This window comes from Acinonyx jubatus, chromosome A1 (assembly GCF_027475565.1).
Source record: "Acinonyx jubatus isolate Ajub_Pintada_27869175 chromosome A1, VMU_Ajub_asm_v1.0, whole genome shotgun sequence".
NCBI lineage: Eukaryota > Metazoa > Chordata > Mammalia > Carnivora > Felidae > Acinonyx > Acinonyx jubatus.
In genome coordinates this window covers 207,777,832-207,805,728 of record NC_069380.1, presented here as the reverse complement: position 1 = coordinate 207,805,728, position 27,897 = coordinate 207,777,832, and the positions used below count along the sequence as shown (strand labels likewise).

General features: G+C 35.6%; 1 protein-coding gene across 5 annotated transcripts in view; it reads right to left on the bottom strand.

Moving 5' to 3' along the window:
- Nucleotides 1-27,897, bottom strand: part of LOC128310950 (UDP-glucuronosyltransferase 3A2-like) — a 60,938-nt gene that overhangs the window by 6,469 nt on the left and 26,572 nt on the right. For 4 of the 5 annotated variants that reach the window (XM_053201496.1, XM_053201489.1, XM_015076901.3 and 1 more), the window contains 2 exons: nt 11,430-11,538; nt 5,368-5,899 (listed from right to left, as the gene is read on the bottom strand). In XM_053201496.1, the coding sequence (XP_053057471.1) occupies nt 5,368-5,899; nt 11,430-11,538 (641 nt within the window). Of the gene's footprint in view, nt 1-5,367; nt 5,900-11,429; nt 11,539-12,119; nt 12,243-27,897 lie in introns of all 5 variants that reach the window. The other variant, XM_053201499.1, reaches the window with a different exon arrangement.

Sequence of the window (27,897 nt, the reverse complement as noted above, 5' to 3'; positions counted from 1 at the left end):
CTGTCAGTACCTAGAGCTCACTGTCTTGAAATTGTTCTCATAGCCCTGGGAACAGCTCAGTGCACTCTTCACTGTGCTCGTATCCATTGTGTCTGGTGGCTTTGAAGTCATTTTTCTGAGATCTCAGGACACGCCATACCATATGAATACCTTCAATAATCACAAATGGATGTGTAGAGAGCCTTAGGTGTCCAGCCGCTATTACAATAGCCCACATTGCATATAAGGCACTTAACACATACTGTAGCACCAACACCTAGATTCAGAATGTCGATTTAACAATGTTTTAAGAAGAGGAAAGTACAGGTGGTGGAAACTTCTTTCTTCATTAACAACATGGCCCCAGAATAAGGGTGATCCTCATCCCTCATCCTAGTTCTGGGGATATGTGGTCACTTAGGAGTGTTCCAATGTCAGACCAGGGTGCTAGTGCCTGGGAGAGTGCCACTTGATGTCCTAGACCAGTAGGGGGCAGTAGGCCTTCTGGAAACTGAGGTAATGCTGGGAAAATATCTGTCATGTGTCTCCTTCATATGCTTATGAGCCATCTGTGTTTTCTTTGTTGACAGTTCTGGTAAGGTGTTCGGTCCATTTTTAAAATACTGGTTTTAATTGTTAAATTTTAATAGTTCTTTGTATATTGTGTATATTTGTGTCTGTGTTTATTTGAATATTTTGAATAATAGTTTTTAACAGATCTGTTCCAAACATTTGGTTGTGTTCTGTTCCTCCTCCTTTCATTCTCTTGATAATTCCTGCCCAGAAGAGAAATTTTAATTTCAACTTAGCACACTTATCAACTCTTTCTTTCATAGATCATGACTTAAGTTTTCATTTAAAAAGTTTTCACCAAACCCTAGGTCCTCTAGATTCTTTTCTGATATCATATTCTAAAAGTTTCATACTTTGCACTTGCTTTTTATATTAAGGTTTACAGTCTGTTTTGAGTTAATTTTCTTGAATGTGTAGGATCTGAGGCTAATTAATTTTCTATGTAGTCAGATCATTTTTCCAGCACTGTTGGTTTTTGAAAGTCTGCTTTCTCTATACTATTGTCTTTACTCCTTTATGACACATCAGCCCACTAAATTTATGTGGGTATATTTTGGCTTCTCTATTCTGTTACATTGACTTCTAATCTTTTGCCAATATCATACCATTTTGATTATTGTAGCTTTATAGTAAGTCATGAAGTTGACAATATCACTCCTCAAACTTTGTTCTTCATCTTCAATATTGTGTTGGCTTTTTAGGGTTTTTGCCTCTCCATGCAAATTTTAAAATTTTTTAATTAATATCCACAAAATAGTTGCAGAGGTTTTGATTGGGATTGCATTGAATGTATAGATCAATTTTCAAAGAACTAATGTCTTGGCAATATTGAGTCTTCTTACCCATGAACATGGACTTACTCTCCATTTATTTAGTTCTTTAATTTCTTTCTTTCTTTAGAGTTTTGTAGTTTTCCTCATTTAATCTTGTATATATACATATTTTTTATTTATTCCTAAGATCTCATTTTTGGTAGTGCTAATGTAAATAGTATATTGTTTTTAATTTCATATTCCTCCATTCATTGCTGATATATAAGAAAAGGATGATTTTATGCATTAAACTAGTGTCCTGTGGCATTGCTCCAATTGCTTACTAATTCTAGGATTTTTTTATGACTTTTCAGATTTTCTAAATGGACCATCATGCCATCTGTGAACAAAACCACATTATTTCCTCCTGTCTAATCTATATGCCTTTTATCTCCTTTTTTGTCTTATTGCTTTACTTAGGACCTCCAGTATGAGGCTAAAATGTGGCAGTGAGAAGACAAACTTGCATTCTACCTTGATACAGAGAAGTTTTTTATCCTGATGAAGTCCAATTTATGTATTTTTTTTCCTTTGTTACTCATGCTTTGGTGTCACATCTACAAATTCATTGCCAAATCCAAGTCTGTGTAGATTTATCCCTTTCTTGTCTTCTAAGAATTTTATGGCTTTTAGCTCTTTATTTAGGCCATTGATCCATTTTGAGTTCATATTGGTATGTGGTGTGAGGAAGGCTCAAAATACATTCCCTTCAATGTGAGCAAATATCCAATGGTCTCAGCACCATTTTCTGAAGAGAGTCTGAAGAGACTGCATTGGTTGTTTTTGGCATCCTTGTAAAAATGAATTAGTCACAGATGTATGAGTCATTCTTCTTTTTATTCAGGGTCTTTGGTTATTCAGGGTCTCTGCATTTGGTTATTCAGGGTCTTTGGTTATTCAGGGTCTCTTCATTTCCATATGCATTTGAAAACTGCCTTTTTCATCTATAAAAAAGGCCATTAAACTATTGATAAGGATTAGATCAAATCTGTAGATAATTTTCAGTAGTATTGCTCTTTTAACAATATTAAGTATCATAACCCATGATCTAGAGATATCTTTTTATTTATTTAGGTCTTTCTTAATTTCTCTCAGGAAATTTGTAGTGTCCAGTGAACATACATGTCTTTCACCTCCTCAGTTTAATTGGATGCTGTTGTAAGCAGAATAATTTACTTGGTTTCATTTTCAGGTTGTTCCTAGCCAGTGTATGGAAACACAAGTCCTATTTCCATGTTGATATTTTCCCTGCAACATTGCTAGATTTGTTTAACATCTAGTAGTTTATTTTTGGTGTGTGAAGTCTTTGGGATGTTCTATAGAGAGAATTATGTCATATAAAAAAATGTAAGCTATTTTGACATTGTCCATTCCAATTTGGAATTTCTTTTTCTTGCCTACTTGCTCTGTCTATGGCATATTTAAGTAGCAGTGGGCATCTTAGACTACTGACCTGAGGCAGCACAATTTCTGTCTATCATAAAGAATATGATGTTAGCTGTGAGTGTTCCAGTAAATACTCTTTGTCATGTGAAGAAGTACCTTTTTTACCCTTAGTTTTGTTTTTATCATGAAAGGGTATTCATTTAGTCAAATATCTTTTCTGCATATATTGACATGATGTGTTTATTCCTTCCACTCTAATAATGTATTACATTGATTGATTTGTTATATTAAACCATTTATAAAATATTTTTACCTCCTGTGAACTTTTTGACTGAAGTCTATTTTGTGTGATATTAATTAGCATATATTATACTATATAATATATAGCATATAATAATTCCTAGATTATTCTTAGGAAATTTTTTTTAATTTTTTTACATTTATTTATTTTTGAAACAGAGAGACAGAGACAGAGTGCGAGCATAAGAGGGGCAGAAACAGAGAGACACAGAACCTGAAGCAGGCCCCAGGCTCTGAGCTGTCAGCACAGGGCCCAATGTGGGGCTCCAACTCACGAATGGTAAGATCATGACCTGAGCCGCAGTCACATGCTTAACCAAATGAGCCAGCAGGCCCCCTAGGAAGTTTCTGATTTAATCCCCTAAAAATGAGCATTAATACAGTTTTGTCAATTCTTTATAACAGTTTCTCCATCCTCTTCATGGTTTGGTTGTTCCCAATTCCCAACCTATACCCCATTGTTCCATTGGGCTGTAATTGACTCCATCCAGCACTACACTGGTAGTTAGAACTACCATTCTGGGGGACCACTTAAAATCACCTTTACTATCTTTTGATAATTATAAGATTAATGTAAATCTATTATTTAAAACTGAAAAGAGCACAACATGACATTAGAATAGGAAGTTCCATGCTCTCATTCTGTACAGAAATATTTTAAAAATATTTTATTTGAAGTACTTAAAAGATAAAAATAAAAATAACTAAAAACTAACTGTACCCCAGGCAATTGTGTAACCAGGCTCACCAAAGTTGGCAGATAGTTATGAAAACAACCTCTCACCAGAGGTTGACTGGACCCTCACCTTACTCCATACAAAAAACTCAACTCAAAATTGATTAAAGACTTAATCCTAAAACGGAAACAACAAAGCTCTTAGAAAAAAAACACAGGGTGAAACTTCATGGTATTGGTCTTGCTATTGATTTCAAAAATATAGCACAATAAACTAGAAAATGAAATATCAAAATCAAAAGAAACAAACACCAAAACAAACAACAAAACAAGTGAGACTACATTAAACTACAAAGCTTCTGCACAGCAAAGAAACAATCAACAGAGTAACAGAAGACCTACAGAATAGAAAACACTTATAAACCATAATCCTAAGAGATTAATCTCCAAAATGTATAAGAAAGGCTTACAATTCAATGGAGAAGAAAAAAGTCTTATAACTCTATTAAAAATAGATGGAGGACTTGAATAGACATTTATCCAAAGAAAACATGCCAAATGGCAAACAGATATATGAAAAAAGTGCTCAACAACACTAGCCATCAGGGAAATACACATCAAAACCACAATGAGCTATTAATTCACAAATATTGGTAGTTTTTTTAAAAATCAGAAGACAACTAGTGTTAAAGATATGGAGAAATAACAACCCTTACATACTGTGGTTGGGAATGAAAAATGTCAAAGGCACTAAGGACAATAGTATGGAAATTTCCCCACAAATTAAAAACAGAAAATGGAAATCAAGATCTCAAAGAGATGTCTGTATTCCCATATTCACTGAAGCACTATTCACAATAAGCAGGATATGGAAACAAACAAAATATCCATCAAAGATGAATGGTTGAAGAAATTGTGATATATATATATATTCCATTATATATATATATATATATATATTCCATTATATATATAATATATATATTCTTTAAAAAATACTACATATTTTTAAAAGTTCTCTATATTCTTTAAAAAACAATACTTATATTCTTTAAAAAAGAATACTATATGTTCTTTTAAAAAGAATATTATGTATTCTTTAAAAAAGAAGAAAATTTTGCAATATGGGAAAACATGGGTGAAACTTAAAGATATTATGATAAGTGACATAAGCCAGATAAGCAAATACTGCATGAGTTAACTTATCTGAAGCATTTAAAATATTCAAATTCATAAAATGAAAAGTGGCAGCTGGTTTCCAAGGTTTAGGGTTTAAGAGAAAAGGGTAGCTATTATTCAATGGAGAAAGAATTACAGATAAGTGAGATAAATAAGGTCTAGAGATCTGAGATCCAATATGGTACCTACAGTAAATAATCATGTATTGTATGGTTAAAATTTTGATAAGGGGCTAGATCTCATATTAAGTGTTTTCACCAAAATAATATAAAATTTAAAATAGAATAGAATAAATAGAATAGAAAAATAAAAATTAAAAAATTAAAAAAATAAAAATTTACATTTAGGTGTTTTGTTTGTCTCATCCTACTTCACTCCCAGTTCCCACTGGCAGGGAAGCCACCAACTCTGCACTGAAGAGCTCTGCATGAAGTCCCTATTGAGCACTAAGGTTTTACTTACTTGTGGTACTGGTTTAACAGGTCTGGCCAATAAGCCTCCAACATACACAGTGTTGGGAAGCAGGGGCCTAGCAAACTCAAGGGCAAAGTCAGAGTTAACAAACCACAGCTCTGCTTTCTTTAAAAGATGAGACAAAACTGGCCTGGAGCCTTCCGGGAAATGTTCCTTGATGGTGTTCTCAATGGTAGAATGGATTTGCCTTTGCTTTATGGAGAAATCAAAGAACATCAGAAAATTCCTCACTCTGCCCCAGAAGTCCATGTGGTCGGTGAGCAAGGAACGGAATAATGGAACATAAGACACAGGACTTGGTAGCCCATGGTCCACACTTCCAAATTGGGTAGGAAGAATTGACACAAATGGCTTCCCAAGCTTCTCAGCAATGAGGAAAGAACAGAAGTCAAGTGCTTCAACAAATACCAAGTCAAAGTTCTCATTTTTTAAGAAATCCATGATATCACCTCTCCTTAGCAAATCACTGCATCGAATTCCCAGTTGTTTCATTAATGATACAAAGTTGTCAAATGCTTCCCTGTAAAAACAAAAACAAACAAACAAACAAAAAAACTAAAGACAAATATTCATTGGAGGTGTTAATTTCACAATATTTTACCACCCACCCATTTTACCAGTGTCCAATGAATACTCTGCTCTGATCACTCTGCTCCAGGTGTTTCTGCCTCCTGAAATGTTCTCACCTCCTCCCCTCCCCTTTCTCTGGCCAATCCATATGCACCCACTATCAGAGCTAATTCAAGATCCTTCTGCTTTGAAAGCATTCCCTACACTAGCAGATTTTAGAGTTTCATTTCTAGTTGATACATTCTTTTTTTTTACTATGAAATTTACTGTCAAATTGGTTTCCATACAACACCCAGTGCTCATCCCAACAGGTGCCCTCCTCAATGCCCATCACCCACTTTCCCCTCCCCTCCATCCCCCATCAACCCTCAGTTTATTCTCAATATTTAAGAGTCTCTTATGGTTTTCCTCCTTCCATCTCTGTAACTCTTTTTTTTTCCCCTTCTCCTCCCTCCTGGTCTTCTGTTGAGTTTCTCAGGATCCACATATGAGTGAAAACATATGGTATCTGTCTTTCTCTGCCTGACTTATTTCACTTAGCATAACACTCTCCAATTCCATCCACGTTGCTACAAATGACCAGATTTCATTCTTTCTCATTGCCAATTCATATTCCATTGTATACATAAACCACATCTTCTCTATCCATTTGTCAGTTGATGGACATTTAGGCTCTTTCCATAATCTGGCTATTGTTGAAAGTGCTGCTATAAATAATGGGGTACAAGTACCCCTATGCATCAGCAGTCCTGTATCTCTTGGGTAAATTCCCAGCAGTGCTATCGCTGGGTCATAGGGTAGATCTATTTTTAATTTTTTGAGGAACCTCCACACTCTTTTCCAGATCAGCTGCACCAGTTTGCATTCCCACCAACAGTACAAGAGGGTTCCCATTGCTCCACATCCTCTCCATCATCTATAGTCTCCTGATTTGTTCGTTTTAGCCACTCTGACTGGAGTGAGATGATATCTCAATGTGGTTTTGATTTGTATTTCCCTGATGAAGAGTGACATTGAGCATCTTTTCATGTGCCTGTTGGCCATCTGGATGTCTTTTATTTCTGATTTTATTTTTATTTTTTATTTTTATTTATTTATTTTATTTTTTTACATATCATTTCTTTCATTTAATATTATATATTAAACATTTTCTATAATTGTTTTAATTTTCTTCTTTATTTTTTAAAGTTTACATCCAAATTAGTTAGCATATCGTGAAACAATGATTTCAGGAAGAGATTCCTTAGTGCCCCTTACCCATTTAGCCCATCCCCCCTCCCTCAACCCCTCCAACAACCCTCAGTTTGTTCTCCATATTTATGAGTCTCTTCTGTTTGGATACTAGCCCTTTATCCAATGTCATTTGCAAATATCTTTTACCATTCCATCGGTTGCCTTTTAGTTTTGTTGATTGTTTCCTTTGCAGTGCAGAAGCTTTTTATCTTGAATGAGGTCCCAATAGTTCATTTTTTCTTTTAATTCCCTTGCCTTTGGAGATGTGTCAAGTAAGAAATTGCTGCGGCTGAGGTCAGAGAGCTTTTTCTTGCTTTCATCTCTAGGGTTTTGATGGTTTCCTGTCTCACATTCAGGTCCTTCATCCATTTTGAGTTTATTTTTCTGAGTGATGTAAGAAAGTGGTCTAGTTTCATTCTTCTGCATGTTGCTGTCCAGATCTCCCAGCACCATTTGTTAAAGAGACTGTCTTTTATCCATTGGATATTCTTTCCTGTTTTGTCAAAGATTAGTTGGCCATACATTTGTGGGTCCAATTCTGGAGTCTCTATTCTATTCCATTGGTCTATGTGTTTGTTTTTGTGCCAATACCATGCTGTCTTAATGATGACAGCTTTGTAGTAGAGACTAAAGTCTGGGATTGTGATGCCTCCTGCTTTGGTTTTCTTTTTCAATATTATTTTGGCTATTTGGGGTCTTTTGTGGTTCCATACAAACTTTAGGATTGCTTGTTCTAGCTTCGAGAAGAACGCTGGTGCAATTTTGTTTCGGATTGCATTAGATGTGTAGATTGCTTTGGGTAGTGTTGACATTTTAACAATATTTACTCTCCAATCCATGAAAAAGGAATGTTTTCCCATTTCTTTATATCTTCTTCAATTTCCTTCATAAGCTTTCTATAGTTTTCAGCATACAGATCTTTTACATCTTTGGTTAGATTTATCCCTAGGTATTTTATGCTTCTTGATGCAATTGTGAATGGGATCAGTTTCTTTATTTGTCTTTCTGTTGCTTCATTGTTAGTGTATAAGAATGCAACTGATTTCTGTACATTAATTTTGTATCCTGCGACTTTTCTGAATTCATGTATCAGTTCTAGCAGCTTTTTGGTGGAATCTTTCAGGTTTTCCATGTAGAGTAGCATGTCATCTGTGAAAAATGAAAGTTTGACTTCTTTACCGATTTGGATACTTATTTATTTCGTTTTTTTGTCTGATTGCTGATGCCAGCACTTCCAACACTATGTTAAACAACAGTGGTGAATGTAGACATCTCTGTTGTGTTCCTGAGGAAAGTTCTCATTTTTTCCCCATTGAGGATGATATTGGCTATGGGCTTTTCATAAATGGCTTTTATGATGCTTAAGTATGTTCCTTCTATCCTGACTCTCTCAAGGGTTTTTATTAAGAAAGGATGCTAAATTTTGTCAAATGCTTCTTCTGCACTGATTGACAGGATCATATGGTTCTTTTCTTTTCTTTTATTAATGTGATGTATCACACTGATTTATTTGTGAATGTTGAACCCCCCCTGCAGCCCAGGAATGAATCCCACTTGATCATGGTGAATAATTCTTTTTATATGCTGTTGAATTCGATTTGCTAGTATCTTATTGAGAATTTTTGCATCCATATTCATCAGGGATATTGGCCTGTAGTTCTCTTTTTTTGCTGGGTCTCTGTCTGATTTAGGAATCAAAGTAATGCTGGCATCAAAGAATGAGTCTGGAAGCTTTCCTTCCCTTTCTATTTTTTGGAACAGCTTGAGAAGAATAGGTATTATCTCTGCTTTAAATGTCTGGTAGAATTCCCCAGGGAAGCCATCTGGTCCTGGACTCTTATTTGTTGGGAGATTTTTGATAACTGATTCAATTTCTTCGCTGGTTATGGGTCTGTTCAAATTTTCTAGTTCTTCCTGTTTGAGTTTTGGAAGTGTGTGGGTGTTTAGGAATTTGTCCATTTCTTCCAGGTTGTCCAGTTTGTTGGCATATAGTTTTTCATAGTATTCCCTGATAATTTCTTGTATATCTGAGGGATTGGTTGTAATAATTCCATTTTCATTCATGATTTTATCAATTTGGGTCCTCTCCATTTTCTTTTTGAGAAGCCTGGCAAAAGATTTATCAATTTTGTTTATTTTTTCAAACAACCAACTCTTGGTTTCATTGATCTGCTCTACTGTTTTTTTAGATTCTATATTGTTTATTTCTGCTCTGATCTTTATTATTTCTCTTCTTCTGCTGGGTTTGGGGTGTCTTTGCTGTTCTGCTTCTATTTCCTTTAGGTGTGATGCTCTCTTTAACTTTCATTTGTATACTGACTTTTTATCAGTGACTGTCCTATTTCCTAAGTGAACTGTGGAAATAACTTCATGACATCAATATTCATGATATAGCCCTTTTAGTTCAAATTGAGAATAGCCTGAATTTGATAGATTGCCTCACACAAGGAACTTTCTGATGGCAATATTTGAATTCTAATTCTAAGCTGAACATGAGATTTACGTCTTCCTACCAGAAAAGATTAACATTTAAAACAAACAAAAATAAAAGCCTTTGTGAAGCTAACTACTATCCTTTCCACTTCATACCCAGCTGGAGTATTCACAAAAGTTCATGCTAAAATTTTACCAATATCTATTAAGACTCTGGTCTATGGCAATGTTCCAGGAACCATTCTGCTTCAATGTTTTTGCATCAGTGCCTGCAAGGAAAATGATCTTTTTTATGTAGCATAGGGACAAATAGATGAGAAAGTTCCTGACCAGAGGTTACAGGTACAAGTACTTTGGTGACCCATGGGCCTACCATTTGAATGAAGAACTAAGAGAATCAATGGCCTGGCCAACCTGTAACCTGTACAACACTACACTATGTCAGCCCACTGAAAGAAAGCCCACAGGTGAGAACTCATTGGCAATATGCAGATCTACACCTGGGGGTTAAAATCAACTTCATGTGATAACAGGTGATTAGCTGAAATTATTCTCTATTATATTTTAAGTGATTTCACCTGAACAGTGCTGCTAAATATTGGTGATAAATTTAAAATATGAAGTACAAATTCCTCAAAAGTAGAACATTAATCATGTCAGAAATTAAGTTAATTGAAAAAATATAGGAAAGCACTGTGCTTGGTATATTATACCATATGTGACATGTATATAAAACCAGCCTTCAGGGCGGCAGGGTGGCTCAGTCGGTTAAGCGTCCGACTTCAGCACAGGTCATGATCTCACGTTCTGTGAGTTCCAGCCCGCGTCAGGCTCTGTGCTGACAGCTCAGAGCCTGGAGCCTGCTTCAGATTCTGTGTCTCCCTCTCTCTCTGCTCCTCCCCTGCTCTCACTGTCTCTCTCTTTCTCAAAAATAAAATAAACATTAAAAAAAAAAAACGGCCTTCAAGGTAATCAGTTTAAGGAAGAAGAGATGAGATATAGAATTTAAAAATGTATCAATAACAACATTAGATGATATAGACAAAATTTCAAATCAGTACTTTAGATCAGATCTCTTATATATTAGAGAAAATTTGGAGTCTAGTTTGACTAAGGAAAATGACTTTATAAAAAAGCCATATTTTATGACCACCTACTAGCAAACAGAATTTCTAAGGAAGAAGGGGGATGGACATTAAGCCACTGTATTAAGCAAGTAAGGAATGAATTTGTGTCTTCCCCTCTGATGTCAAACATGAAGAACTTTCTATACATTCTAGGTAATGGCAAAGCTCTCAGGTTACTCACTCATTGTGTATCGCCAAGATATTTGGTTTCTTAAACGAGTTTAAAAGACACTGGTTTGAGGTATAAGAAATCAATATTCATAAGCATTTTTCTATTCTTGAATTTATATGAGGAAGTGGGAGGAAAAATAAGTATAATATGGCGACTCCCATTTGCATACCAACAATGAGAAATTAAATTGTCTATCCACCATCTGTGTGGTGGAGAATATGCAAACACTGTAGGTGAAGTGTTGCCAGGAAGATCCAAAAGGAACAATTCCCCTCATATACAGAAATGCATTCCTACTTTCAGTGGAAGAGGCACACTACACAGACTGAATAATTGTGAGTAAAAATTCATCTACTCCATTTATCCTCTGCCCCCTGTCATTGATCTCCCCATCTATCCATTCATCCATTCATCTATCCATTGCTCTTAAACTCACTCCAAGTATCTATGTATCCAACCATTCATTTAAATCACTAAAACGGTAAGTCTTTCAAGCAGAGAATAAAAGAAATTACCTGCCATGCAAAGCTTCTGTCACAAGGAAATCAAAACATTTCTTGAATTCTTTTTTATGATCTTCAGGTGGAAGCCAACTGATAACTTCATATGATGTTTCACCCTTTTCTTAAAAAAAGAGGATAAAAAATAAACACCAATAGGAAAATTTTTAATTATGCCATACAACCCAAATTAACATTCGCATGAGGATATCATGGTTTATTTATTCCAATTATTGTAAATATTTTCAAATGTTCCCTTACTGAACTTCTATTTTGTATGTTTTTTTCTGCTTTCTCATTTCTTCAATCACACAACCTGCCAATATTTATTGATAACCTGTTAATAGGTTTAGATACTTTTATTCATTTTAAAGTACTTCAAGATTCTATTTAAAGTTTTCACATAAAGGTATAACTATTCATCATTTTATAGGTGAGAAAACAGAGATGAAAGGAGTGCCAGATAATTTGTCAGGATTGCACATAGAGTGAATGGCATACCTTATATTTAAATACAGACCTTATTTTATACCCATTCCCCTGTCATTTATCACTTAGAAAAAGAAATCATTTGCATTAAAATTAAAAGTGAAACATGCAGAGGTTTTTCATTCTACCAAAAAATACCAATGCCTAAATTAAAAATTTAGTCTTCTAAATTAAAAATTACAGTTAAAAATTGCAGTCTTCTGCAGCCCTACTTACCATCCTGGCATTTTCCCCATAACTCCTGTGTAATAAAAAGTCTAACACCATTTTTGAAGTTAGACTGCTGACAGCTTTCAAGCTTCATCTCTCCCTTAACCTTCCGTGACATATCCTGAAAAACTTAGAGGAAAGACTCAACATGCCCTCCCTTGTGTGACCAAGATTTTCAAGCCAAGCAAGCCAGACCCACGTTAGGGGGATCCTCACCTCCATCCCACTCAGAAGCTTCCACAATTGGCATTTAGAGCAAAAGTATGGGTTTAGTCTTTACATGGTCTTGATTATGTGTCTCACACAAACCTATTTTCTGTATCAGATTGGATTGTGTTTCTGGATTCCAGCATGAGCTGTGATTGACACTAGGCTAGGTAGAATTCTGTGACTGTGTGTCGCAGTCAGGTATTGCCCCCTTAAGAATGGTCCTCCAGAGTAGAACTGATAGCAATTTACAAGTGCACTGAATGATGTAAAGAAGGGTAGTTACCAAGTGGTATGATGAGATCGATACCTGCAAAAGTAGATGGTGCACTAGAACCTTAGAAAATGACTTTTCTGCTGCTGCTGCTGATTATCTTGTAGCTAGAGGAAAATCTTGATTAACACAGTAATAGAGAAAAAGACTGATGACAGGCCCATGGAGTTATTTCAAGGAGTTAGTTCGAATTAATTTCACATGTCTCAAAATTATCCATGGGGAGACCCCTAACTTTGATGATACTAATGGGGATATTCTGAAGAAGAAGCTTATATATATATATATGTATGTATATATATATAGGCAGGTTATAACAGATACTTCCCCAAAATACATCTAATAACAACCAAAAGAAAGAGGAAAGAGAGGAGATGGGCAGGGTGGGAGAGTCAGGAAAGAAAACAGAGTTCTGTTTTGATACCTGTGGGAATCTAACATTACTTTTAAAAATTTACAACTGATAAAGGGCACAAGTTGCTTTTGTACCTCTCTGTCAGAACTTCCAAATGAATTTTAACATTGGATGAGATGAAACAATGACAAAGATTAGTGAGATTAGTGTTCTTAATCAATACTGGGGCAAAAATAACAGATATAATGATTATATTTTCTATATTTATGTAGATATTCCTGTATTACTAGGAGCCAAAAGTATTAGATACAGGACAAATTTCCATGCCCTGTCTTAACTACTGGGATAAAATATCCCATAGTCATAGCAACCATCTTTTACATCATCTACTAATAGTTATTGTTGTCTTATGTAACATGTCATAAATTAAAATAATATTAGAGTTCTGGCACTTATAGTCAGCTTCACAAAAAAGGACGTGTTTGGATCTGTCCAACATATTAACCTTTAAATACAACCCAATACATATTGAAACAGTGGCTTTAAGGATGAAATCCCATTATAAAAGATCTATTAAGCAAAGGAGTGATTATCTACACTGCTTTTCCATTTCATAGCTTAATTTAGATTAATTCATAAATCTGAAAAGAATTTATGATACCTTGCAGAACATTACTATAACATTATTGCAGTGATGCATCATATTAAGCCTGCTCCCCATCTCCAATATTACTGAAATTGCTGACTCTATCTAAGTAGTAATAGATACTTTGCAAGCATAGATTTGTTAGTATGTCCTGATCCTATTTCAACAAGATCTCAGCTGCAGTTTCTCTTCTCCTTCATCTTTGAAGGATACAAATCACTTGTACTGACTTCTCATGGACTACCTCAACAGCCTTGCTCATAAGCTTTGCTGGCAAGATCTTAACCACATTCACCTTTCTCCAGGAGCACGTGTATGACACTATATTGTGGACAACTTTTGTAGAGATTCATTGAACACACTCATTCAAGACACAAAAATTCACATAGAGGCTCACAAAGAGGGATGTGCCGCTGCCTTACACAAAGCAGAAGCTACAGCACCTCAGGTGATTCCTAAGAAGAATTATTTGTTCAGTGGAGGACTTTCCATCCCTGACACTGTCAAGAAAGTACTCCTGTGGTCCACTTTGAGCACATATGTATAAAAAGCTTCCCTGGACACACATTCAAACAGAAACTGGTGAAAATTCTCTTTTATATACACACACACACATATTCAACATCATATGTATATATATAATTTTGTAAAAAAAAAAAAGGTCAAAAGATAGTAGGAAAACTTCTGGGAAGATGGTAGAGCAACAGGAATCTGCCTCCCCTAATTAAATAAAAATTGAACTAGAAGACTCGGTCTAGAGTATCTATTTTGAAGAGTTGCAGTAACTTCTAGGGCAGGTTTTCAATGTAAATTGCAGATAATTTTACTCAATTTCAGTTATTTCAGCTTTTATCACAGTAGCAACTATCCATCCCCTGTCCCCATCACATGGCAAGCACCTATACATGTGTTCACAAAGCAGCATGCACAGAGGTTTCAAGAACCAGAGTGGACCAAAAAAAAAAAAAAAAAAAAACCAAAATCCAAATATCACGTATCTGGGTTCTGATTGCTGCTTGCTGCTCTAATCACAGAAGTGCAGACAAAGAAGTAGGCAGCAAAGTCTTTGTTATCCCTACACCTATTGTTGCAACCATCTCCCCCCTCTGACTGAATGGACTTCAAAGGATCTTAAAAGGCTGATGATCTTTTTTTCTCCCTCATTTTTCTGTTTTTCCCTTATGCGAGACAGATATTAAAGGCTAGAACATTGGAAAACAACTACATAAACCAGGAACATTAGAAGAAAGTGTCCACTTATGACCAGGAAAAGGTCCAGAAAATACCTGAGGACATTGAAATCTACATCTTATATTGATCTTTTCCACAACAGCAGGATAAAACAATCAAAAAAATTAATAAACAAAACGAATAACAAAAATCTGCAGACCCTGGGGAAGGGAGGAAAGTCTCATCTCCAGATTCAACACATGGTTAGATTCAAATATTCAGTCTTCTACAAAAATCACAAGACACACCAAGAAGGTGAAAACGAAAGCCTATTCAGAGGAAAATAATAAATCAACAGAAACTGTTCTTGAGAAAAACCTGATGGTAGATATACCAGACAATGACTTTAAAATCACTGCCTTAAAGATTCTCAGAGAACTAAAGCAAGATGTGGGGGAGGTAGAGGAAAAAAAATGTGTGCAAAATAAAAATGTCAATAAAGGGATAGAAAATCAAAAAAGAAGCTAAAAATGAATTCTAGAAATGAAAAATACAACTAATGTGATGAAAATTTCACTAGAGGCATTCAAAGGCAGATTTGAGGCAAAAGAAATTAACAGTGAACCTAAAGAGAAGATAATGGAAATGATAAAGGCTGGAGAGCAGTAAAGTTAAGACTGAAAACAAGACAACATAGCCTAAGGATCCAACATATGCACTGTGGATGCTCAGAAGGAGAAGAAAGAAAGAAAGGGATAGAGAGAATATTTCAGCTATGATCTCCCAAATCTCCCAAATTGGATGAAAGATGTGAATATAAACATCCAAGCTCATCAACTCCAAGAAAAATGAGCTCAGACACATAGTCAAGACACATTATAATCAAATTTAGAAAGATAAAAAGAGAATATTAAAAGCAGCAAGAGAAAAGTGACTCATCACATACAAGTGATTGTCAATGAGATTATCAATAGATTTCTAATCAGAAACTTTAGAGACCAGAAGTCAGCAGGCCAATACATTCAAAGTGGTAAAATAAAAGAATGGCCCAAAAAAAAAATTCTATATCTGGCAACACTGTCCCTCAAAAGTGAGGGGAAAATCAAAACATTCCCAAATAAACAAAACCTAAGGAAACTTGCTACTACTAGGCCCACACTGAGAGAAATGCTCAAGGGAGTCCTCCAGGGAAAAAACAAAAGGACACCAGATACTAACTCAAAGGTGAATGAAAAATAAATATTTTAATAAAGGTAACTGCATAGAAAAATATAAACTTAGTATTATAGCAACAGTTTCTAACTACTTTTGGTTTCTACATGATTAAAGAAACTAGTCCGTTTTTTAAAACAAATCATTGATTTAAAAACAAGTATTACTTAAACTTTGTAACGCCAATCAAGTTTTCTATATAATTTAATGTACTAATTCATTTAAATTAATGAAAGTTTATGTCTGGGGGCACACGATGTACAAAAAGATATTTTTGTGATGTCAACAACCCAAGAGGGTGACCATGAACAACACATTATGGGAGCAGAATTTTTGAATGTTATTAAACTTGAACTTCTATAAATTATAATGAATGACACAGATTTAGCAGGTTAAATGAAATCCCCAAGATAACACACGCAAAAAATAGCTATAGAATATACACAAAAGGAAATGACAAAGGGATTTAAAATTTTCACAACAAAGAATCAACTAAACACAAAAGAAACAGTAATACAGAAAGTGAGGAACAAAAAAGCTGCAAGGCATATAGAAAACAAATAGAAAAATGACAGAAGTCTCTCCTCATCAGTAAGTACTTCAAATGGACATGCATGAAACTCCCATATCAAAAGACAGACTTTGGGTAAAAACACATGATCCAATTGTAATAGCATTGTTTGGTGACAGATGGTAGCTACACGTGTGGTGAGCATAGCATAACATATACATATGCAGTTGGCAAATCACTATGTCAGACATCTGAAACTAGTGTCACATTGTGTATCAACTATACTTCAATAAAAAATAATAGAGGAGCCAAGATGACGGAACAACATGGAAGATTTTTGTGGGTCTCTTGTCTATGAAATACAGCCAGACCAACACTAAACCATCTTACACACCTAGAGAACTGATTGGAAGATTAACACAACAATCTGCACAACCTGAACCACAGGATTCAGCAGGTACATGACACAAAGAGCTGAACTTGGAGAGCAAGAAGCCCCAAAAGGTAGGGAACCCCTTTTGCAGGCAGAGAGAGGATGGAGACTGGGACGGAGGGGAGAATACAGGAAAAACACCCCTCTCCAAAAGCAGCTGGAGAGAAAGTGGAAAATTGGAAACAACCCCAGGGACTAAACTAAAAAGGGAGAAAGGAGAAAGGAAAGGGTTTAAATTCCATTAAGACTGTAAACAAGGGGAGCACAAAGTCTGCAACTCCACAGCTTGATAACTGGCGGTGCTCTGGTGGGAAGGGCAAATCCCCAGGAACAGAGTGGGGTCCAGGAGGTTCTTGGGCCACATGAGGAAAAGCAGTTCCACTGCTAAAAGGACATTTGGTAGAAACTGTTGAGGCCACCTGGTCCCAGCAGACCCCAGAAAACGGCCACATTGGCTGGTGCTGGAACAAGGTTGTTAAGGGTGAAGCCTGGTGCCTGATGTGCATTGTGATTTTCCATAATCCCTGAAACGCTGCTGCTACACTATCTCGAGAACTTTTTCTGAGGCAGGATGGCACCTGGCCACAGTCTTGGGGCACAGGCAGCAGCAGGGTCCAGCAAGTATTCCTGGGTGCAGCTGACATTCAGCCATTGTGAGGTGAGACCCTCCTGTAGAGGGGTGGAATGGGTCAAAGCCAAGGTCTTTCACAAGTAAGGGGCCAGGGAAAACACCTGCATCTGAGATAAAACTCTGGGGAGAGATACTGCCTGGGGCTTGGTCATGGACAGTAAAGAAGCAGGCAGTGGACCAAAGCTGAAGACAGAGGATGGGTGCACGATTGCTGACTGGGGAGAACAGAATTCCGATACTAGAGACTGGGTAATGGGGTGACACCATTTTCACTGCTCCCACGCATGTGCATATGCACCTACGAGCGCCACAACACTCCACCCCAGTAGGCTAGCAGCGCCATTTAGTGGAAAATGAGGCCATTACACTAAGCCCCGCCCAACTGGGCCAACCTTGCTCTTGAAGAACACAAGTCTCACCGCCTGCTTAGTGTGTGGACTATAAGGTGCTTCATAGTCTGACTTCTAGCAGAAAACGAAGTAATTTCAGTCCTATTTCAGTCTGTTAGCACATCCATCTATTCAATTTTCTTTCCTTTTTTTTCTCTTTTTCACTTCTTTTCTTTTTCTTGAATACAGAAAGAGAAAAATTCATTTTTAATTTTTATTAAACACATTTTTGTTTAACTTTTTTACTATATTTTTTACTTTTGTGTAAATTTTTTCAAATTCTATTTTACTTCCATCACATTACTTTACTCTACTTCAGTGTATTCACTTTATCAAATTTTCAAATGATTTCCTTTTTTCTTATTCTTTTTTCTCTTATTCATTTCTTTTCTTTCTCTTGAATACAGAAAGAGAAAAAATTCATTTTATTTTCAATCTCTATTAAAAATATTTTTCTTTAATTTTTTCACTATATTTTTTACTTTTATGTAAATTTTTTCATTCTATTTTACTCCCAACATTTCATTTTAGTCTACTTCAGTGTATTCAATTTTTCAATTTCTCAAACGATTTCCTTTTTCCTCCCCCACCTTTTTTCTCTAATCTATCAAACCACTTTCAACACCCAGACCAAACACACCTAGGATCTAGTATCATTTATTTGATTTTTGTGTGTGTGTTTTTTCAATTTTTTAATTTTAATATTTCTTTAATATTAAATTTTTTAATTTCAATTTTTCTGCCTCATTACTTCCTTTTCTCCCTTCAAAATGACACAATGAAGGAATTCACCCCAAAAGAAAGAGCACAAAGAAATGACAGCCAGGGATTTAACCAACACAGACACAAGCAAGATGTCTGAACCAGAATTTAGAATCACCATAACAAGAATACTAGCTGGAGTCAAAAATAGATTAGAATCCCTCTCTGCAGAGATAAAAGAAGTAAAAAATAGCCAGAATGAAATTAAAAATGCTATAAATGAGCTGCAAACACGGATGGATGCAGCAGCACCAAGGATGGATGAGGCAGAACAGAGAATCAGTGATACAGAGAACAAACTTATAGAGAATAATGAAGTAGAAAAAAAGAGGGAAATTAAGACAAAAGAGCACGATTTAAGAATTAGAGAAATCAGTGACTCATTAAAAAGGAACAACATCAGAATCATAGGGGTCCCAGAAGAGGAAGAGAGAGAAAACGGGGTAGAAGGGTTATGTGAGCAAATAATAGCAGGAAACTTTCCTAACTTGGAGAAAGACACAGACATCAAAATCCAGGAAGCACAGAGGACTCCCATTAGATTCAACAAAAACCGACCATTAGTAAGGCATATCGTAGTCAAATTCACAAAATACTCAAGCAAGGAGAGAATCATGAAAGCAGCAAGGGAAAAAAAGTCCCTAACCTACAAGGGAAGACAGATCAGGTTTGCAGCAGACCTATCCACAGAAACTTGGCAGGCCAGAAAGGGGTGGCGGGATATATTTAGTGTGCTGAATGAGAAAAATATGCAGCCGAGAATTCTTTATCCAGCAAGGCTGTCATTCAAAATAGAAGGAGAGATAAAAACTTTCCCAGACAAACAAAAATTAAAGGAGTTTGTGACCACTAAACCACCCTGCAAGAAATTTTAAGGGGGACACACTGAGGGGGAGAAAAGATGAAAATACATACACACACACACACACACACACACACACACTCACAGAGCAGCAAAAGATTAGAAAGGACCAGAGAACACCACCAGAAACTCCAACTTTACAAGCATCATAATGGCAATAAATTCATACTTTCAGTACTCACTCTAAACGTCAATGGACTCAATGCTCCAATCAAAAGACATAGCGTAACAGAATGGATAAGAAAACAAGACCCATCTATATGCTGTATACTAGAGACCCACTTTAGACCTAAAGACACCTACAGATTGAAAATAAGGGGATGGAGAAGCAGCTATCATGCTAATGGTCAACAAAAGAAAGCTGGAGTAGCCATACTTTCATCAGACAATCTAGACTTTAAAATAAAGACTGTATCAAGAGATGGCAGAAGGGCATTATATCATAATCAAGGGGTCTATCCACCAAGAAGACCTAACAATTGTAAACATTTATGCACCAAATGTGTCAGCACCCAAATATATAAATCAATTAATCACAAACATAAAGAAACTCATCGATAGTAATACCATAATAGTAGGAGACTTCAACGCCCCACTCACAGCAATGGACAAATCATCTAATCAAAAAATCAACAAGGAAACAATGCCTTTGAATGACACCCTGGACTAGATGGACTTCACAGATATATTCAGGACATTTCATCCTAAAGCAGAGGAATATACATTCTTCTCCAATGCACATGGAACATTCTCCAGAATAGACCACATACTGGGACACAAATCAGCCCTAAGTAAATACAAAAAGATCGACATCATACCATGCATATTTTCAGACCACAATGCTATGAAACTCGAAATCAACCACAACAAAAAATTTGGAAAAGTAACAAATACTTGGAAACTGAAGAACATGCTACTGAAGAATGAATGGGCTAACCACGAAGTTAAAGAGGAAATTGAAAAGTATATGGAAGCCAATTAAAATGATAACACCACAACCCCAAACCTCTGGGATGCAGCAAAGGCAGTCATAAGAGGAAAGTATATAGCAATCCAGGCCTTCCTAAAGAAGGAAGAAAGATCTCAGATACACAACCTAACCTTACACCTTAAAGAGCTGGAAAAAGAACAACAAATAAAACCCCAAACCAGAAGAAGACAGGAAATAATAAAGATTAGAGCAGAAATTAATGCTATCCAAACCAAAAAAACAGTAGGACAGATCAGTGAAACCAGAAGCTGGTTCTTTGAAAGAATTAACAAACTTGATAAACCACCAGCCAGTTTGATCAAAAAGAAAAAGGAAAGGACTCAAATAAATAAAATCAAGAATGAAAGAGGAGCGATCACAACCAACACAACAGAAATAAAAACAACAATAAGAGAATATTATGAGCAATTATATGCCAATAAAATGGGCAATGTGGAAGAAATGGACAAATTCCTAGAAACATATACACTATCAAAACTGAAACAGAAAGAAATAGAAAATTTGAACAGACACATAACCAGTAAGGAAATCGAATTAGTAATCAAAAATCTGCCAAAAAACAAGAGTCCAGGGCTGGGTGGCTTTCCAGGGGAATTCTACCAAACATTTAAGGAAGAGTTAACACTTATTCTCTTGAAGCTGCTCCAAAATATAAAAAAGGAAGGAAAACTTCCAAACTCTTTTTATGAAGCCAGTATTACCTTGATTCCAAAACCAGACGGAGACCCCACTAAAAAGGAGAAATATAAACCAATTTCCCTGATGAACATGGATGCAAAAATCCTCAACAAGATATTAGCCAACCGGATCCAACAATACATTAAAAAAAATTTCACCACAACCAAGTGGGATTTATACCTGGGATGCAGGGCTGGTTCAATATCCACAAAACAACTAACGTGATTCATCACATCAATAAAGAAAGGACAAGAACCATATGATCCTCTCAGATACAGAGAAAGCATTTGACAAAATACAGCATCTTTTCTTGATAAAAACCCTCAAGACATTAGGGATAGAAGGAGCATACCTCGAGATCATAAAAGCCATATATGAACGACCCAATGCTAATGTCATCCTCAATGGGGAAAAGCTGAGACCTTTCCCCCTAAGGTCAGGAGCAAGACAGGGATGTCCACGCTCACAACTGTTATTCAACATACTATTGGAAGTCTGAGCCTCTGCAATCAGACAACACAAAGAAATAAAAGGCATCCAAATCGGCCGGGAGGAGGTCAAACTTTCACTCTTCACAGATGACATGATACTCTATCTGGAAAACCTAAAAGATTTCACTAAAAAACTGCTAGAATTGACTCATGAATTCAGCAAAGTTGCAGGATATAAAACCAACACACAGAAATCGGTTGCATTCCTGTACACCAACAATGAAGTGACAGAAAGAGAAATCAAGGAATTGATCCCATTTACAATTGCACAAAAAACCATAAAATACCTAGGAATAAATCTAACCAAAGAGGTGAAAAATCTATACACTAAAAACTATAGAAAGCTTCTGAAAGAAATTGAAGAAGACACACACACACACACACACACACACACACACAAAACAAAAAAAAAAAGAAAAAAAAACACAAAAAGATTCTATGCTCCTGGATAGGAAGAACAAATATTGCAAATATTGTTAAAATGTTGACACTACCCAAAACAATCTACATATTTAATGCAATCCCTATCAAAGTAACACCAGTATTCTTCACAGAGCTAGAACAAATAATCCTAAAATTTGTATGGAACCAGAAAAGACCCCGAGTAGCCAAAGCAATCTTGAAAAAGAAAACCAAAGCAGGAGGCATCACAATCCCAGACTCCAAGCTATACTATAAAGCTGTAATCATTAAGACTGTATGGTACTGGCACAAAAATAGACACTCCTATCAGTGGAACAGAATAGAGAACCCAGAAATGGACCCACAAATGTATGGCCAACTAATCTCTGACAAAGCAGAAAAGAATATCTAATGGAATAAAGACAGTCTCTTCAGTAAGCGGTGCTGGGAAAACTGGATGGCGACATGCAGAAGAATAAACCTGGACCACTTTCTTACACCATACACAAAAATAAACTGAAAATGGATGAAAGACCTCAATGTAAGACAGGAAGCCATCAAAACCCTCGAGGAGAAAGCAGACAAAAACCTCCTTGATCTTGCCTGCAGCAACTTCTTACTCAACACATCTCCAGAGGAAAGGGAAACAAAAGCAAAAATGAACTACTGGGACCTCATCAAAATAAAAAGTTTCTGCACAGCAAAGGAAACAATCAGCAAAACTAAAAGGCAACTGACAGAATGGGAGAAGATATTTGCAAATGACATATCAGATAAAGGGTTAGTATCCAAAACCTATAAAGAACTTATCAAACTCCACACCCAGAAAACAAATAATCCAGTGAAGAAATGGGCAAAAGAACATGAATAGACACTTCTTCAAAGAAGACATCCAGATGGCCATCCAACACATAAAAAATGCTCAACTTCACTCATCATCAGGGAAATACAAATCAAAACCACAATGAGATATCACCTTACACCTGTCAAAATGGCTAACATTAACAACTCAGACAACAACAGATGTTGGCAAAGATGCGGAGAAAGAGGATCTCTTTTGCATTGTTGGTGGGAATACAAACTGGTGCAGCCACTCTGGAAAACAGTATGGAGGGTCCTAAAAAAATTAAAAATAGAACTACCCTATGACCCACAATTGCACTACTAGGTATTTATCCAAGGGATACAGGTGTGCTGTTTTGAAGGGACACATGCATCCCCATGTTTATAGCAGCACTATCAACAATAGTCAAAGTATGGAAAGAGCCCAAATATCCATCAATGGATGAATGGATAAAGAAAATGTGATATATATATATATATATATATATATATATATATATATATATATCTCCATATATCCATTGATGGATATTTGGGCTCTTTCCATATATATATATATATATATATATATATATATATATATATACATATACACACACATATACACACACACACACACACACACACATATATATATATATATACACACACACACAATGCAGTATTTCTCAGCAATCAAAAAGAATGAAATCTTGCCATTTGCAACTATGTGGATGGAACTAGAGGGTATTATGCTAAGTGAAATTAGTCAGTCAGAGAAAGACAAAATCATATGACTTCACTCATATGAGGACTTTAAGAGACAAAACAGATGAACATAAAGGAAGGGAAACAAACATAATATAAAAACAGGGAGGGGGCAAAACATAAGAGACTCATAAATATGGAGAATAAACTGAGAGTTACTGGAGGGCTTGTGGGAGGGGGGATGGGCTAAATGGGTAAGGGGCACTAAGGAATCTACTCCTGAAATCACTGTTGCACTATATGCTAACTAATTTGGATGTAAATTTTAAAAAATTAAAAATAAAATTAAAATAATAATAACAATAATTAAAAAATTAAAAATTAAATGGGATTAACAATGGGGAGATGAAAATGTGAGTTGTATGGGAACTTTCTGTACCATCTTTGCAATTTTTATTTAAATACAAAATCATTCCAAAATGAAGAAATTATTTTTAAAAATAAATACAAAAATTAAAAGGCCACAAACACACACACAAGGAAAAACATGATCCAACTATAAACTGTCTACAAGAGACTTTAGGTCCAATGATACAGGTACACAGAAAAAGATATTCCATACAAATAATAATCAAAGAAAGCAGATGAGCAAATATCAATCACAATAGACCATAAATCAAAAAATATTACAAGACAAAGAAAGATATTATATATCAATAAAAGATTCACTACAGCAAGAAGATAAAACTATTATAAACACATATCATCTAATGAGAAACCACAAAATATCTAAAGCAAAAGCTGGCAGAATGGAGGGAGAAACAGATAGTTCCATAATAATCATTGGAGATTTCATATTCCACTCTCAATAATGGACAGAAAAACCAGAAAGAAGATCAGTAAGGAAATAGAAGACTTGCACACAAGACTTGCACACATTGATCCACTAGATGTAACAGACATATACAGAACACTCTACCTAACGGTAACAGCATACTCATTCCTTTTAAAGGTACCTGAGACATTTTCCAGCAGAGACCATATGTTCAGTCACAAATAAGTCTCAATAGATTTTAAAACATAATTACCCCAGGACATCTGACCACAACAGGATGGAGGTAGAAATCAACAACAGAAGGAAAACTGGAAAATTTATCAATTATGGTAATTAAACAACATATTTTATATAAGCAATGTGTCAAATAGAAATCACAACAGAAATCAGAAAATACTTAGACAAAAATAAATTTGAAAATACAGCATACCAAAACTTATGGGTTGCAACAAAATTAGTACTCAGAAGAAAATTTACAGCTATGTTAACAGAGAAAGTTATCACATCAATAACCTATTCTGCCACCATAAGATATTGGGAAAGAAAGTATATTAAATATAAAACAGAAGGTAGAATTAATAAAGATTAGGGGAGAAACTATTAATTTTGGAAATAAGAAAAAAACAAGAAGGAATCAATGGAACCAGAGCCAATTCGTTGAAATAATGAATAAAATTTACAGACAAGGAAGACACAAATTACTACAATCAGAATGAAATCTTGCCACTTGCAAGGACATGGATGAAGCTAGAGTGTATTACGCTAGGTGAAATAAGACAGTCAGAGAAAGACAAATACTGTATGATTTCACTCATATGTAGTATTTAAGAAGCAAAACAGATGAACATAAAGGAAGGAAAGAAAAAGAAAATAAGATAAAAACAAAGAGGCAAACCATAAGAGACTCGTAACTATGGAGAACAAACTGAGGGTTGCAGGAGGGGAGGTGGGAAGAGAGCTAAATGGGCAAAGGGCATTAAGGAGGCACTTGTGATAAACACTGGGTGTTATATGTAACTGATGAATCACAAAATTCTGCTCTTAAAACCAATACTACACTATATGTTAACTAACCTGAATTTAAATAAAGTATTAGAAGAAAAAAAAAATAAATGAAAGAAGTAACACCACTAATGACCACACAGAAATAAAAAGGACTATAAATGAATTCTATGAACTGCAGATGCTAAAAATTTAGACAACATTATATGGACAACTTCCTGGAAAGATATAAACTACCAAAGTTAACTGAAAGAAGAAAAAGACATTCTAAATAAACCTATAAAGAAGAACGGTTGTTTTATTTGGGTTAAGTACTCAGAATCTCCTGCGAAATGGATATCCAAAATATAAAAGAAGATTGCACATGTGTCTCTACACACTAAAGACACAATACACAGCCTTAAAGAAGACTGTCCTTATCCTCTAGATTTTCAGACATTACTGATCATGACCAAAGCACTCATTCACTTTTCTAAATGCACAAAGCTGGTCTTTTTTTTTTTTAAGTTTATTTATTTTGAGAGAGAGAAAAAAAAAAAAAAAAACAAGTGGAGAAGGGGCAGAGAGGGTGACAGAGGATACTTACCTACAGGAAATATCCCAAAGAGGGGCTCAAACTCACAAACCATCAGATCATGACCTGAGCTGAAGTCAGATGCTTAACCAACTGAACCATATAGTTAGTCTTTTAAACAAGACATTCAGTGATATTTTCAACTCTCTCATCAGTCTTAGGCAGCAAGGCTCATAAAATACCATAATGACTTACTTAAACATGTTCAAATTGAAATACATGAGACATGGCATGTTCTGGCCATCAGTCAAACAAGAAGGGAAATGCCCATTCCAGTCCCACTGCTGACTGCCATAAAAGCCCAAAGCCACCCTCTTTTTCCTGTTCTCTCAACGTACTTTTGGACCACCTTGGGAGTTGCTTTACTCTCCCCTGAAAGTGTCATCATACTAATAATAAACCATTTTATAGCCTCTTGGTATATATGTATGGCCATATGTCTTAACACCTAACTTTGGGGTGGGGAGAGACATGCTGACTCTCAGATTGGCTGAAACAATTAAGGAAGAAACAATACTAATTTTACCCAAACTCTTCCAGAAAACTGAAAAAGGAACACAACCCAATTCATTCTGAGATAAGAATTTCACTGATAGCAATTGAAGAAAGAAAAAAAACCTCAAGAAAATCACAGAACAATGATCCTCATGGACAGAGATATAAAATATTAAACCAAAATTCAAACAAACAAAATATAAAATATATAAAAGAAAAATACAGGGGTGCCTGGGTGGCTCATTCAGTTATGTGTCTGACTTCGGCTCAGGTCATGATCTCACAGCTTGTGAGTTCCAGCTGTGCATCAGGCTCTGAGCTGTCAGCACTGGAGCCTGCTTCAGATTCTGTGTCTCCCTCTCTCTGTGTCCCTCCCCTGCTTGCCTCTCTCTCTCTCTCTCTCTCTCTCTGTGTATTTATATATAAAATATATTTTGACCAAGTGGAATTCGATCCCAGACTACAAGCTTAACTTAACATTTGAAAATCTATTACTGACATTCATCATTTTAACAGAATAAATAAAAAAATCATATTCATACTAATACATGTAGCAAAAGTATAAAATTACACTTCATCAAAGTAAAAATTGTGCTCTACAAAAAGCACTCCTGAGACAATGAAAAGATAAGTCACGAACTGGGAAAGAATATTTGCAGGGCTTATATCTGGTATTTTCCTATATATATATATATATATCCAAAATATATATCCAAGATATATATATATCCAAAATATATATCAAGAGCACTGAAGACTCAATAATAACAAAACAAATGAACCAATGTAAAAATGGGCGAAATTTGACAAACACTTCACCAGTGAAGATATATAGTTGACAAATAAACACATGAAGAAAGGCTTAGCATCATTACTAACAAAGGAAATGCATGTAAACACTGCAATGAAATACAACTAAATACCTACACAAGGAAGGATAAAAGTAAAAAGGCTAACCAAGTACTGACAAGGGTGTGGTGTACATGAAACTTGCAGTCACTTCTGGTGAGATGCAGAATGTTACAGCAATTTTGGAAACCAGTTTGGCCATTTCTTAAAAACTTAAACAGCACCTAACCTATGGTTCAGTCACTGCTCTCCTACCAGTTAATTCAGAGAAAAGACAGTACCTGTTCATACATAGTCATGCACACAAATCTACACAGCAGGTGTGTTAACAATAGCTCAAAACTGGAGACAACACTAATGCCCAGCAACAGCAACTAAATAAACGCATTGTGTTAGTACACACATAGAATATTATTCAGCAAGAAAATGGAATGAACTACTCATATGCACACTACAAATGCATCCAAAAATATTTATGCTGAGTA